This window comes from Hydra vulgaris, chromosome 10, assembly GCF_038396675.1.
Source record: "Hydra vulgaris chromosome 10, alternate assembly HydraT2T_AEP".
Classification (NCBI taxonomy): Eukaryota; Metazoa; Cnidaria; class Hydrozoa; order Anthoathecata; family Hydridae; genus Hydra; species Hydra vulgaris.
This window is the reverse complement of record NC_088929.1, coordinates 41718428-41734827: the sequence shown is the minus strand read 5'-3', so window position 1 is coordinate 41734827 and position 16400 is coordinate 41718428. Positions and strand designations below refer to the sequence as shown.

Below are 16400 nucleotides of genomic sequence, written 5' to 3'. Positions count from 1 at the left end.
TCAATGCTTTTAATATACATGTTTTTAATGCAGTAAACGGCTCCAACATTGCAAGAAGTCAATTCCACCTTGTCTTTACATCCAATTTTAGCTTCAGTTTTTTATTTCATTCAACTTTTACATATTTTTGTATAATTTCATTTTTTGAGTGTTGATTTACAAAACATTCGTACAATACTCCTGACAATTTGAATTGTATGCGCAATACTAATGCTGTCTAATAGTTCAGCACTGAGCTCAATGACTTTTAAATTAAATAAATCATTGTTTGGCTCAACTTTAAATCTACTGAAGTTGTACAGACAAGTTACAAGTTATGACTTGTTCATGGTTATTTTATATTTAAGATCTCAGAAACTACCCTTTGTTTATTGTAATTTCTTGTCCCAGGATCCCATTTGAGAAGTCCTAACCTTGTCAAGTATAAGCCAATGTTAAGTATAGCTGACGTATAGTCAGCAATATTAAGTATAACCATCAAGTATGAGCCAAGGTTAAGTATAGTAATAGCTTTATTGTACAGAGGTTGCAAAGTGGTGGCAAGAGTGTTGGTATTAGGGGCTGCTTTAATTTTAATGGGGGAGTGCATAACATTTATACAGGTCAAACCAACCAACATATGTATACAGAGATGCCAGAGAACTGCATAGTTCTATCAGTAGACATGCTGATTGATTGAAACAAATAGTGGTAACTTCTACAAGATTTGGCGCTAGTTCACACAGCTTTTACAGAAAAGCATGGATGAAACAAAATAAAGGACAAATGGACAAAAAATTAGTCAAGGTGTAATTACAATCCATAAATAGCCTAAAGCCAGAATTAGATACTATTTGGAGAAAAGTTCCAAACGATATCTGTAACAATCTTGTAAAAATTATATATATATATATATATATATATATATATATATATATATATATATATATATATATATATATATATATATATATATATATATATATATATATATACAGCTATGCTCAAATGTATGGAGCACCTATTTGCTTAAATATATTTGTGTTTAAAAAATGAGATATGCATGATGAATTTTTTTTTAAATGGTATTTTATTTGTTTTTTACGTTTAAGCATTAGTAAATCATTTAATGCATGTTGAATTTGCTTGTCTGGGCATGATTAGACTTGTCTTAACTTGTCTACATACTCACTTAGTATAAATTCTGTCGAATTAAGATATTCATTTCATTCTTATCTTAAACGTAACTATTGTCAGCCGCTCATTATCTATTGTTTAAAAGTAGTGATTTTTTTTATCGTTCTTTATTTATTTTCATTATGAGTAAAACACGCGAACTTTCTGTGAGTGAAAGAAGCCAAATTGTGATACTCCATAAACAAGGACATTCCCAAGTGGAAATTTCAAAAATTATGAAATGCTCAAGGAAAGCAGTGCAAAATGCTATAAATAGATTTAGTGAAACTGGTTCATACGAAAATAGACCAAAAACGGGAAGAAAACGTATACTTTCTCCTAGAAACCATCGTTTCCTCAACAGGATTTCACTTCGAAATCGGACCAAATCTTCTAAAGACTTGGTTAGCGATCTGTGGGAGCACAGAAAAATTCAAATTTCTGCTCCAAGTGTTAGAAGATACTTAAAAGAAGGTAATTTACATGGAAGAAGGGCTCGCCGAAAACCATTGCTGACTGAGCACCATAAGAAACTTCGTTTAGAATGGGCTAAACAGCACCAAAATTGGTCATCAGAAGATTGGGCCAAAATTATTTGGTCAGACGAATCAAATATAGAGGTAAGGCATCATTATGACTTACGGTGTAACCAAAAAATAAAAAAAAAATATCATTTCGAAATTATTCCTTTAAGTACCTGAAATTTTACATGTTGAAATTTATAATATCAAATTTGTATTCCTTTACTTTTTTGACCTAGATTTTCGGGCAACCTGGAGGCACCTTTGTAAGACGACGACCAGGCGAAGCATTTGAGCCGGAATGTATCATCCCTACAGTCAAATTTGGCGGTGGTGGCACAATGATCTGGGGTTGTATGGCCTCCAGTGGCGTAGGTGAAATATTTTTATGTGAGGGTAGGATGAATGCAGAGCGCTACATTACCATGCTAAATGAAGTTTTGGAGCCATCAATATTGAAATTATTTGACGAAGATGTCCCTCAATATTATTTTCAACAAGATAACGCTCCTTGCCACAAGGCAAAAAAAAGTTTGGACTGGTTTTCAACAAATGAAGTTCCCCTCATTACGTGGCCCCCCCAGTCTCCAGATTTGTCACCCATAGAAAATTTGTGGTCTATTTTGAAGAGGAAGTTGTCAATTTACAGATGTAAATCCAAAGAAGAATTTAAAGCGAAAATTCTGGATGAATGGGAAAAAATACCAGCGAATGTATGTAAGGATCTTGTGGACAGCATGCCCAAAAGACTACGTGCGGTGATCAAGGCAAAGGGAGGTGCTATAAAATATTAATTATATTAAATAATATTGTTGAATTGAAATAATTTGTATCAAATAAACACATTCACATTTACTATTTGTTCATTACTTTTGAATTTTAAATAAAATATAGGGGTGCTCCATACATTTGAGCATAGCTGTATATATATATATATATATATATATATATGTATATATATATATATATATATATATATATATATATATATATATATATATATATTATAAAAATGATTTAACATATTTACTTTTCTTATAAAAGATCTGACAGATATAGCTTTATTATTCTATAAATTGTATCATCAATCTCCATTTTGTTGTAGGTGCTGTTAGAATGGAGCTTAAGCAGCATAAATATAAATTTAGATTAAAGCTATAGAGTTAAATGTTATATTTTATTAAAAAGATAGCATTATTCATTAAATGACAATTCTGCAAATCACTTAATTAATACAATAAACACTTTACCCAAATATAGAAGGAAACTTGAGATAATAAATACCTTTCCAAGCGTTCATAAGATGAACTATATTATTGTTTATACATCCTTTATATTCTTCTAAGAACATTTTAATAATTTTATGAGCAAAATACTCCATTATAAGAAAGTCTGTGTTGTATAATGTATCTTGTTGTTCAGACATTATCTATAAAAAAATTGTAACTAAATATATAGCATAAAAATAATAACTCTTAATTATAAATTTCCACTATAATGCTTGTATTAACGATCCTAAAAAATTTAATTTTTTTTTTGCAATTTTTACATTGTGTAAATACATGTCCGAAAATTTCGCGGTATAAAAATTGATTGAACGAACACGGCACGGACAAACTCGTTTAAGAATTGATCGAACGTACACGGCACTAACAAACTCGTTTCAACGATGAATTAAGAACAGTTTCTTTTCTTTTTTTTTAATTTTTTTTTTTCGTTTCTTTTTTTTTAAATACAAACTAAATAAATACACTTTGCACATCTTCTTCAAAAGAATGCATTATGAAAGTTTTCCCCAAAATAATTTTTCATTGGTTGTAATGAATGTCGGTTCAAAAGTAGAATTTTTTATGTTTTTAGATATGACATTTGTAGGCATTATGGAAAAACAAAAAAGCTCTACTTATATAATGAAGAACTTAAAGATAAACTTGCAGAAATGGAATACAGAAGCAGATGAAAAAAAACTGAGTGTTTTAAAGAGAAGAAAAATGTTTTAAGGCGTTTTAAGAGCTGAAAAGGATGGCATATTATTTCACAGCTGCACAAATTCTCAATTCACATGAAAAAATTATTTTAAAGTTTGTGAACGAATAAGCAAACTCAAGGAAAAAATGTTACAAACAAAAATAAAGAATTAAAAAAGAAATTAACGAAATTAATAACGCGATGAACATTAAAACCAAAAAAATGCGAAAAGTTTCTAAATGATTTCAATGATATCAAGGAAACTCTTAAAAAAACAATCAAAGATAACCAAGTACCAAGCCACATTAGTAATGAAGCAATAAATAATAGGCTTGTCAAGTCAGAAGATAGGCGCAACAACTTAAGGCTTGATCGATTTATTGAAGGTGAGTTGGAAACGTGGAATGAAAGTGAATTAAAAATTAAATCTTTTGTAAAAGAAAAGCTTGGCATCACCCATGAAGTTGAAACTGAAAGGCACACCAAATTGGAATAATATAAAGAAGTTAATTGTGGAGTGAAAAAATATTTATCAATGAAAACTTTAGCAAGCGGACGAATGAAAAAAGAAAACAGCTTTTTGCCAACGCAAAATACCTACATGCGGTAGGAAAGTATGCCAACAAATTAATTGCACATCCTTACGAAGATGACATTCTTAAAAAAATGTTTTTATTTATAAAATTTATTTATTCATTAAAAAAATTTATTAGTCACAATAAAAAAATAATAACATTTTATTGCGATTTTAGAATATAAGTTTTGAGTTAATTCTTTTTAAATAAACATGTTTTACAAATGACAAGGGGATCGTCTATAAATTAGGCAACGCAAAACTATTTAAAATATATAAGTAGGAGATCATTCTGCCCTTTTGCGCGGCGGTTTTCGCTGGATTTGAAAGGTTGTTTATATACTTGGTTTAATTAAAGACTATGAGATGGAAAACTTTAAATCCTTTGTCTTTTGTCTATAAGTTTAATTTCGCGTTACGTAATTTATGGACGACCCCATAAACAAACAATGGATTTTGAAACGCAACTTTTTGATGTTTTCGAATCAACAAAAAATGTTTTACATAGGGGTTTTAACGATCCAGGTTTTTTTTTAAAGGAAATATTTTAACTCTCAATTTTATGATTGAAAAACTTTTACAAACGAACTCAGATCATTAAATAATGATTTTACAGTGATACACATACAACAATATCGACATCGACACATACAGTGATACACATACAACAATATACACTGATATTTACAGTGATACACATACAACTACAGTTACAATTACAGTGATACACATACAACAATACATACACATACAATACACAACACATACAATTACAGTGATACACATACAACAATATCGACATCGACACATACAACAACATCAACAATATCGAAAAACTAAATCATTCCTTGTACAATCCAATTATTTGTTCAGCATGATTTGTATAAAAACAACTTCTTGTTCTTACAAATCATAGAGCATAAATTCAAACCTTCGAACAATTACCAACTTTTATCTCATGAAAGAAAAGTTCATAAACGTGGCGGCGAAATTATAACCTATATTTTGAATGTTCTATCAACTAAAGTTAGAGAGGATTTTTCGACTTCCGATGCAGATGGTGGGGCTTTTATGATTGAATTAATAAACCCAAAATTTAAAAACATCTGGGTGTCTACCTGCTTTACACCACCTAAGGGTGATATTACAAAATTTAATAATTACTTATATCAAATTTTTCTAAAAAACGACATTGTTTTGATCCACATATAAATAAACTAGAGTTTTGTAAATATTGATTTATTGAAATATATATAAAAGGTTGTTGGAAAAAAAAAAAAAAAAGGAAAGCAAACATTCGCAGAGAAAAGAGATTAAAAATAAAAAATATTATTACAAAAAAAAGAAAGTAATACTTGCAAAACTTTTGTGCTATAAAAAAAAACGTATTATAAAAAATATTTAAGGTAAAGATTGGCTATATATATATATATTTATATATATATATATATATATATATATATATATATATATATATATATATATATATATATATATATATATATATATATATATATATATATATATATATATATATATACAATATCGGACAAAACGAGTGCAACCAAATAATGCTAATTTAGTTTCTTTATATAAAAGTGCTGCATTTTTTCAATTTAGAGAAATAACTATGTAACTGTTTAGAGACAAAGTTCTTCAAGTTTTATTCATCACAAAGTTCATTATTTGTACACGAAAATTAATAAATTAATCAAAAGTATTAAAAAAAGTTGATTTCCTTCTGGACAAAACAAGTGCAACTCGACAAAATGTTGACCAAACTGTATTTCGCTATCGAGATTTCGTGGCGAATCCTTTGTTGTCGATCACAGCCTTGCATCTTCGAGGCATAGATTCGATCAGGTGATCAATGAAACTTTGTGGAATCGCTGCCCAGGCCTTTTTAGATTTGTTCAAACTTGATCCTTATTATGAACACCTTCACGATTAATTCTGCGGTTGACGATCTCCCACAGGTTCTTGATAGGGTTGAGATCCGGAGATTGAGGCGGCCAATCCATCACCGATAGGTGGTTGTCTTGAAACCACTGCTTGACTACTTTTGCAGTGTGTTTCGGATCGTTGTTATGCTGAAAAACCCATTTTATTGGCATATTCCATTCAGCATGAGGTAACATAACATCTTTCAGGATATTTTTATACATGAAACGGTCCATTATTCCATCGTTTCGATGTATTGGACCTAGACCGTTAGCAGAAAAACACCCCCAGACCATTACATTGCCTCCACCATGCTTCAAGGTCTTATGGCAGTAACGTAAATCGAGGCGTTTTCCGGCCGGTCGACGCACACGGCAAATGCCATCGCTCCCAATGATGTTGAACTTCGATTCATCACTGAACAGGACAGTTCGCTATTTCTGCACATTCCAGTCAATATGAGATGTAGCAAACAGGAGTCTTTTCTTCTGGTTTTTTAGTGAAATCAGCGATTTCTTTGCAGTGCGTCGAGAAAACAATCCGGCTTCAACAACACGTCGTCTGATTGTTCGGTCCGATACAGGCAGCTCTAATTGCTTTTGTATCTCGACTGATGATATCTAGGGATCCTTCTTGACGGATCTGACGATCATAGAATCCTCTCTAGAAGTGGTGGAACGCGGTCTTTCACCTTTGTTATCTGCTGCCAACTTTCCCGTAGAACGATATTTGGAACATAGTCTTGATACGGTCCATTTTTTCACGCGATATTTATCACAAATACTTTTTTGTAACATTCCACTTACGTAATCGCCAATAATTTTCTTTCTTAGTTCCAATCCAAGACTGTCGGATGCCATTTTTGCACTTGAAGTCATAAAAATAATGCTCTGTGGAACACAACGTCTTGGTTGTGTTCCACAGAGCATTATTGTATCATGATTCTGATGCATTATTGTATCATGTTCTGGATGCTACTGGATGCTTCCAGATGCTTCTTCTGGAAACTTCTGGAAGCTTCTGCATGCTTCTGGAAACTTCTGGAAACTTCTGGAAACTTCTGAAAACTTCCTTTAATTATTAAAAAACTTCCGTGACATTGACACGGACCAAACTTAAGAAAATGAAACAAACCAAAAAAGTTGCACTTGTTTTGTTCGCTGCAAAATGGTACTAGTCAACGAATTTCTGCCTGTGTGCTGTCACCTGTCAGCTGATTGCTCATGTCATGGCATGCTATGACTCTAGACTCCTAAACTGTTTGCTGTGGTAGTACAATAAAAGCTTAAAAATTTTAACTTACTAGGTCTCATTGCACAATAAGGCGGATTAAGTTTAAAATGGAAAAAATTACCCAAGTATCAGATAAGCGTTAGCTGAATTATGAAAGTTTACATTAGTTGTTGAATGTTGAACAACAGAACGAAAAACTTTACCACGCGAAAAATAAGAGACCACGGTAGATTTAATTAAAATAAAATTACAGATGAGAAACTAAAATATGGAAGTGATACTATTCAATAAATTAAATTTAGATAACACTTCCAGATAAGAAATTAAAATACCGAAGCAATACCAGCCAATTAATTAAATTAATTTTGCGATACTAATTGAAGCATTAAGCAATAACAATGATATCATACATTACCACACAATCCTTGAGAATATCTGTTATACAATATGAGTCACTTATATAATGGAGAGTGGGGGAGAAGTATGACATTTATTTTATATTTCAAATACATGTTTTTATTTAATTATTTGAATTTCATGCTATATTTTGATATACAATGCACCTATATACGAGGATATTGTTAGCTTAGCATAGGAACAGCCACAAGTAGTCATAAAGAGAAATCTCATTATTAACCTAAAATTGATGTTCTTACCGACTGAGCTATCCAGTTACAAGTGGAACAAAGAAAAGTAATCTTTTACTTCTCTTGTATTACTTTTGCGTAATTACATTATGAAAACCTTTTGAATATTTAGATGAAGATTACATGATTTATAATTTTAATGGTTTTAAATTAATAATTTTTGTTAGGATGTTGTTAATTACTCGATTGTCCTACTTCACCCTATGGCTGTCCTATTTTACCCTAATGACACTGTTCCTCTAAAATCAAACTATATATACTTTATTATAACTTGCTGTCAATCTTAGCGGGTAGAAATGGGGTCCGAAATGATGCTTTATTTATTAAATATAATCTTGCGCAGCCCAGTAGACATGCATTATCCGGGAAGCGTTTTACGTTCTGATAAACATCAGACTAAGACGTGGATAGACTTTCGAAAGAACGTGACGTTCCTTCTGGGGAGTACATAGATTATGTTAAAAAGATACTAAAAATTATTCTAGAAATTTTTTTTAATATTAAACCTTTCCTATTCTCCCCAACATCTCAGTTATAATAAAAATTTAATATCAGATTACTAAATATAATTCTCGTGAAGATCCGAGCTGCAATGCCATATGATACTATTAGTACCAAACAATACCAACTTAACCGAAACTTTCGATACCAGTATGGCGTGACCTCGCTATCGATATTGTAAGGTATCGCATTGGTAAACCGAGACTCGGTACCGGTTATGTAGTGCCTATTTATTGGAGATTTGAAAATTGGTTACAAATAATGGTAAAGATACTTTGCATTTTCAATTTTTAGAGCTCATAATTTTTTTGATTTTCACATATTTGTATTAAAATTACTATTTTATATTTTTGTGGAATCTTTGAATGTTGCTATCCTACCAGAAAGTATACTTTCTGGTAGGAATACTTTCTCGTAAAAAATCTAAAATTTTAACTATAATCAAGATTTTAATTCAAAAAAAAATAAAAAATTTTGAATGGTTTTTTTGTCATTTTTAACCTGATCAGCCTTACTGGAAAACCAATAAACGCGGTGGCGGCGTGATTATTTACGTAAAGGAATGGTTAAAATTATATTCAGATCAGAGATTCAATCAGTGACACACATTGGCATGAGCACCTCTGATTGCAATAAAGAGCTTTTATCAACTAAATTAATACTTGAAAAAGCTAAAAATATTAAAACTACTTGTTGTTATCGCCAGGGGCGATAATTACGCACACTTTGTGGCGTAATTTTAAGTTTTGGTTCATATTCACATGAAGTATTTAAAAACCCAACTACTAATTTAACTACTTAATAGATGATTTAAATTAATGTTGGTTTAAATATCACGTGAAATATATGATTTAAATTAATGTTGGTTAAAATATCACGTGAAATAACATTAACATTAACATGAAGAAAACACATAGATTAAAGCAGAACAAACACTAAAAAGTAAACTTGTAAAAATCATAATGTGCAGGTTATAAAAATTAAAAAAGGAAAAAATAAACAGTACAAAAAAGATAATAATTGTTTTAATATCGATAAGAAAATTAAGATAATATTTTAGTAATGAGGATAATGTTTAAAAGTTAGAATAAAATATTTTTCAGAGTTTTTTAAAATTGATTTTGTTTAAGATGAAGAAAAGATAATTTAAGTTGTAGTTTTTTGAACTTATTTAAAATCCATACAAGGCTTCTGTTCCATTCACAAAAGCACTGATAAACAACATAATGCTTACCATACCTCTAAATTGTATAAGATAGTATATATAATATATAGTATATATTATTATATAAGATAGTAAGAATTGTATAGATAGATTGCAGCCAATTGACGCTCCAAGATATATAACAACTCTCGAAGGATATAATTGTTTATCATTAATTTTGACTTGAATTTCAACATTTTTATAAAAACAGTTTTTTCTCGAACATAGAAAAATAGTTTGTTCAGTTTATTAGGTGTTGAGATATATTAGGTTAGCATTTAACCAGTAAACAATATCTTTTAGATCCGAATTTATATTTTTATATAGAAAATGGTACCGTTTGTTGATATGTAAGATATTTGTATGATCAGCAACCACAAAAACTGACGAAAAGTGAGCAGAGATGGTTAGGTTCTTAACGTAATATAAAATCAAAGGAGGACCAAGAACAGAGCCTTGAGGAACGCTATACAAAACAGATTTATTACTAGAATTAAAACCATTAATAATTACAAATTATTTTCGATCTGAAAGGTAAGATTAAAACTAGTCATTTACAATACTGCGAATTCTATATGTCCTAATTTAGAAATAAAAACATCATGGCCAATGGTAAAATAGATTTGAGACAATTGCTAATATAAAATAGAAGTAAACGCGTTCCTAATATAGATCTGTTTGGAACTCCACAAACTGTATTACTTTTGTCAGTATTTCCACAATTATAAGAAAAATATTGCTGCTTATTCGACGAGTGGTTTTTTTTTTTTTTTTAGTTATTTAGGTGTTCCCAGAAGTCCTTACAGTCTCAGCACAGAGCACCGCGTAAGAGCATTTAATTAGAAGTTCACGCCCCCTTTCATACCATTGTCGCTTGATGGGCTAGAGCCAGCGTTGAACCACGGACCAATGGGCTCTGAGCCAGAACTCTAACCACTGCGCCACGGCTGCAGTTCTTAATCTATTTAATTTTTGAATGTTTAATATCATAATTTTCTAGTTTAGATTATAAGATATAATGATTGACAGTGTTGAAATGAACAAAAATACCAAATGCAATTTTATTTTCATCAAATAACTTAAAAAATCTTGTGAACAAGATGAAGAATTAGCTAATCAATGAAGTAACTTTTTTTGAATCCAAGTCGTTATATAGGAATTAGTAATAATATATTTGTTATAAAGTTGTTAATAAGTATATTAAAATAATTCTAGCAGTTTCAAAAAGCGTGGTAACTTGATACCCAGTATACATATCCAGATTTTAGGGTTTGTATTATAATACAAGTTTTATTGTAAAATTTGCAAAGGTTATTACTCTGTTATTTAAGTTTATCAAGAAAGATTTCCTGCTCTAAAAAGTGGCTAAAATATGGAACAGCGGGATTTTTGAATCAAATATTGGTTTTATTATTACATAACTGGAATCTGGAGATATATATATATATGTATGTATATATGTATGTATATTAAATTACAGACGCATTTCCATTCTACCACGATTTTTTGAAACTATAAGAACATAACTGCTTGCATCATTTATCTTTAATTGGTTTTTACAACAACATATTTTTTTTAATAAACCAGTTATTGTCCTTCATATTTTAGTTAGAAGTATTTAAAAATTGTGAACTAAAATAGATAAATTTATATCTACAACAATAAAAAAAATGTACAAAAACAATTACCTTAGACGGTAATTGTTTTTTCACATCTACCGTATTTTTCGCGTGGTTTTTTTCCATACAAAGTTGTAAATCATAAATACAAATAGCAGAGGCAAGAAGAAGACGTTGGTCTTATCACCAAGTCCCTTAGTCTATACCATAAATATAAAACAACAAAAATTAAAAAACGTAACAATATATAATATAAAACGTTTTTCTAAAGCCTTTATAAAATAAAAATCATCGGTCTTAATGCCCGACTTTAACTTTTTGCATCGGTTAAGAAAAATTTAAAAACAAAAGAAGAAAAAAAAGTATTTAAAAAGAAACTATATTACTAAAAAGGACGCAAACAAATACGCTTAATTCTGAAGCTTTTCCTTTTTCCTTTTTTTTTAGTTTTTGTTGGTCAAAGGTACACGAGCTGGAGTTTCTTTAACAATTATTGTTTTAATCCCCATTTACGGTCAGATATAATCATCCAAACTTTTCCATAACAAAAGATTGATATTGGGTAATGTTTATATGTCGCAGATGAATCAAACAACAATTTATCACATTTTTAAAATCAGAATAAGATTAACACAAATATTTACTTTTTAAGAGCCAAAACTTATAATTACTTGTAGATTGATACCATCTATCCTAAGTATGATGTTTTACGGTAAGAAGAGTTGTCATGGACTATTATTTCAAATATCACTTCACGTTTTTTTTTAAAAATAATAGTACGCCGACAGAGTAGAGTGACCAAAGGTACAATGTGGTCAAAGGTACAACAGGCTCCCCTATATACCTTGAAATAAGTGAATAATTCTTATAAATCATAATTTTTTTTTATATAAAAAAAAAGCAAGAAAAAAAAGCATTAAAGCAATAACAAGTGGCATAATCCTTTTCTAAGATCGTCAAGCCAATAAGGACAAACCTCTAATTGTTGGGTAAGTTTAATCGTAGCAATCATTAAAACTTCAGAAAAAGCTGAGCGCTACGTCGTTCATCAATAGTTTTTGCTTTAATTTGTTCTTAAACTCATTAAGCTTAGCAATTGTTTTGAGTTCATTAGTTAATATTTTATCCCATAATTTCGACCCTCTAGTAGAAATTAATTCAGTAGCCGCAAAATTACTTTTGGGTTGAAAATAACTGTTAGGGGAGAGTGTGTATGAAAGAGCCAGGTTTTGAAGGAGCCAATACCATTATTTCTAACTTACTGGCATCCGATCCTAATTGTATTTAACTCTTTGTGTGGCAACACTGGATACCTGTAACCCACAAAAAATGTACAGTTCTACTAAAATAAATAGCGTCGTAAGGGAGCACTAAAGATTTTGAAAATGAAAAGTAATTTTTTGGTGGTTTACTTATTTATTTTTAAGATTAAGCGTAATGTTTTATTTGATAAAAGAAACATGCAGCATTCTTATATATATATTTGCCCTTCATTTACACAAAAAATATTAGATTAAAGCTTTTGTCAAAATTGTTAAATTTAAGGTTATGTATTTAACCAAACAATTTTTTGAAAGAACCGACTGTTTATGCTATGAATAAGCCAACTTTTCTATTTACCTTTTTTTTATATTAAATAATCGTTTTGCGCTTTAACGACTTCATAAATTTTTCGTAATGCTTCATTGAGCTTATTCTATTGAAATTAGTTGTTTTAATGACTTTTCCTGAAGTTGTAAAACGAAGCTCCGTTTGAATTAAAACTAATATTTAATGAAATTTTTAAAAGTCAAAGTTCTGATAAAGTCATTTTTTTTTTGTATTGTTTGATTCATTTTATTATATTCTATTATGTATTTATTATATTATTATGTATTTTTATTATTATGTTATTTCATTATTCTCATTCTCATTTAATTTTTTGATTTTGAATAATTTCTGAAACTATTATTAAAGCTGATTATTATAGAGTTATAAAACTTTAGGTACAATCTGATTTTTAGAAGTCTATTTAACAGTTTAATATTTTTAAAAGACTTGATAGTGTTCAAAAAAAAGTTACGACTGATAGTCGTTCGAAAAAAGTTACGGCTTTTTCATGGCACAGAGGTGGCTCTTTCATTGACGCAATGTTATGAAAGAGCTGTTTTCTTTCTTTTTTTAAAACAGGTGTATGATAGATTATTAGCATTGTTATCCGATTTTTTTTAGTTTTAAAATATTACTCAATAATGTAATTATTGAATTAAAAAAAAAAAAAAAGTTATTACAATTGAGTTTTTTTCACACCATTTTAAAACTGGCTCTTTCATACACACTCTCCCCTATTCGAAAATCTGGTCAGACAACTATTCTGATTTATTTTCAGTCGTTTCAGACAACTATTCTGATTTATTTTCAGATTATTTTCAGCCGTGGCGCTGTTACCACTGCGCCACGGCTGCTCAATTTAATTGATAAACATTCATTACATTTAAATTAACAAAAAATGCTCGAGAGTGTGTATAACGGCCCAAACAAAAAATGATTCTAATTGCATGCTTTTGTTTATTAAATAGTTTTTTTATTTTATTTTTATTTGTACTACACCAAGCAATGTTTGCGTAATGATAAGCAATGTTTGCGATGATGGCAATGAGTGAAAGAGAAGTATAAAAGTTTTTAGCAAGTTGGATTTAAATGTCACATAATTCTTCCCTTATGATTAAGCTTTTAATTTTTTTGTTAAAAGCTTTTTTATTACCAGAAGGCGGTCTATACATGACCTATACAACTATGTTCTTGCATGTTTTATTTATAACTTCAATTGATAACAATTCAAAATCATGCGTTACAGCAAAATATTTTATGCATAGTTTAGAATCTAAAGAGTTGTGGATAAAAATGCACAATCCTCCACCTGTTTTTCCAGAGTCTCTTATTTGATAAAAGACTTTATAATTATCAAGTTGAAAATTAGAATTGTTTTCAATTTCCTTGTCATGGTACCATTTTTCAGTTAGACAGATAATTTGAAAATTAACTTTGACGCTAAACAAAAATTGTTTAAATTTCTCAAAATGTTTTTTGAGGCTCCTAATATTAAGGTGTAGGATAGATAATGCAGTTCACAGTTATAGGTAATGCTGTTCACAGAGGCGATTTTAAGCGGGTGGGGTGGGGGTGTCTCATTCCCCAAAAGTAGATAATTTTCAAGTTATAGTCGGTTTTTTACAAATTTAGTTTTTTTTACAAATTTATTTACAAATTTAGGCTAGTCACAATTCGGTCGAGTAAATTTTAGTTTTAAGGATTTATTTTTTTTAAGACACCAGTTGGTACTTTATAAGAGTTCATTACACCCCTCCCACCCCTCATTTTATTTGTAGAATCACCTCTGGCTGTTCATACAGTTAAAAAAAATAACATTTTTTAAAAAAAGGATATACATAAACAAAGAGCAGCTCAAATAAGATACAAGAGACTAGAGCCACTACAATCTTTTTATAAAGCCCTCATCTTTAAAGCCTTCCCCCAACCCCCCCCCTCCTCCTTATATTAAATAAGTTGTTTTCGTCCCGATTGGATAATGGTTAAATATCAGTTTGCATGTGAGTGATGGCGAGCTTGTTCTAATAATGTTTTTATTTGCATTATTTACAACAATTTAAATGTTATTTAGCATTGCTTAGTTTCAAGCTAGATTAAAAAGAGAGTTAATCATAGTATATATTTGTAATAACATAGTATAATAATGTTTACAATGATTTACTTCAGTAATATATCTTTAAAACAGAAAATTTCTGGTGTGAAAGGGAAGCAGGTTAAACGACTAAAGAAAAGATTGGAAGGGGTAAACACAAATCGCATTATTACTTTTTTAATGCAAAAACTGTTATCTCATCAACTCCACTTAGCACTGCCTCTACTGTTTAGAACACATCTTTTGCTAGCCTTGCAAATACTTTTACTACTGTATTTTCGTTAGATACTACTTCAATTTCTAGTGGTTTTGACAATGCTTTTATCTCTTGCTGATTCTGTCACTACTGCTGCTAGTTTTTCTACTGTTGGCTTTGTACCTACTGTTACTTTGGTAATCTTGAGTTTGCTATGTTTTATAAAGGTCGTATACTATATAAAACTTGTTTTTCAAAACCAAACTTTGTTTACCTTTTGCAACATTAGCAATTTTTGCTATTATTATATAGCTAAGAACTACAAACTCTTTTTCAGACTATTTTTTAAGCTTTAATAATAACCTTGACTAATACTTCAAATAGTGAGCTTTTTATTTATTTATATTTAAAAATTAAAATAAACTGTGTTAACTCATAAGTATGCAATTTAGTTAAGTGGTAAGTATGATGTCGTAAGGTTTTAAAGCAAAGTACAATAGTGAAGCTATTGTATAAAAACAACAACTCACTTAAAAAAAAAGATTGCTAAGACGGACGTTGAAGTGGCTGTGTAGCTAAGCTATCTTCATTACTCTTGTATTTTTCTCTCATGATGTTAATTAGTTCTATAAAACTTTTCTCAAATAAGGTTTGGTATCCGTAAAAGTTAACAATTAACACATACTTATCTACGTTATACATAGACGAAATGATGCTAATTTAATATAATATTTTGCTCGATCCTTCAAATTAGCTCATAGCTTAATTGGGAAGCCCTATAATGGTTGTTTCATTATTGGTATTTTTAACATATCACATTTTCTAAGTCCAGACACCCTATGGTTGTTCAAACCATATGTAGAACTTGTTATTTACCTACAGCTGTATTTCTTTTTTAAAATTGTTTTCTATTTCTATAATGGATAATAATACTAAGGGCCGCTTTAGTATCACTTGAGGAATTTTAGTTTCAAAACCGTTTCCCGAAAGTGAATCTTAGTTGTTTAGTTACAGCAGAGGTGATTACGATTCAATATCAAGCTTTAATGCATCAATCAACTGGAATTTTTTATTTCTGCATAAAACCACGGATCGAATGTTTAATTTATTAAATTCTAACAGCTTTAATGTTTGCGAATATTTTATCCCAAGGTTAATA

General features: G+C 29.8%; 1 protein-coding gene across 3 annotated transcripts in view; it reads right to left on the bottom strand.

Annotated features, from left to right (window-relative positions):
* Window positions 1-3201, bottom strand: part of LOC136085973 (homeobox protein 2-like) — a 101540-nt gene extending 98339 nt beyond the window's left edge. For all 3 annotated transcript variants that reach the window (XM_065808052.1, XM_065808051.1, XM_065808053.1), the window contains exon 1: window positions 2961-3201. In XM_065808052.1, the coding sequence (XP_065664124.1) occupies window positions 2961-3102 (142 nt within the window). In that variant the 5' untranslated portion in view covers window positions 3103-3201. The remainder of the gene's footprint in view (window positions 1-2960) is intronic.
* Window positions 3202-16400: the final 13199 nt, after the last annotated feature.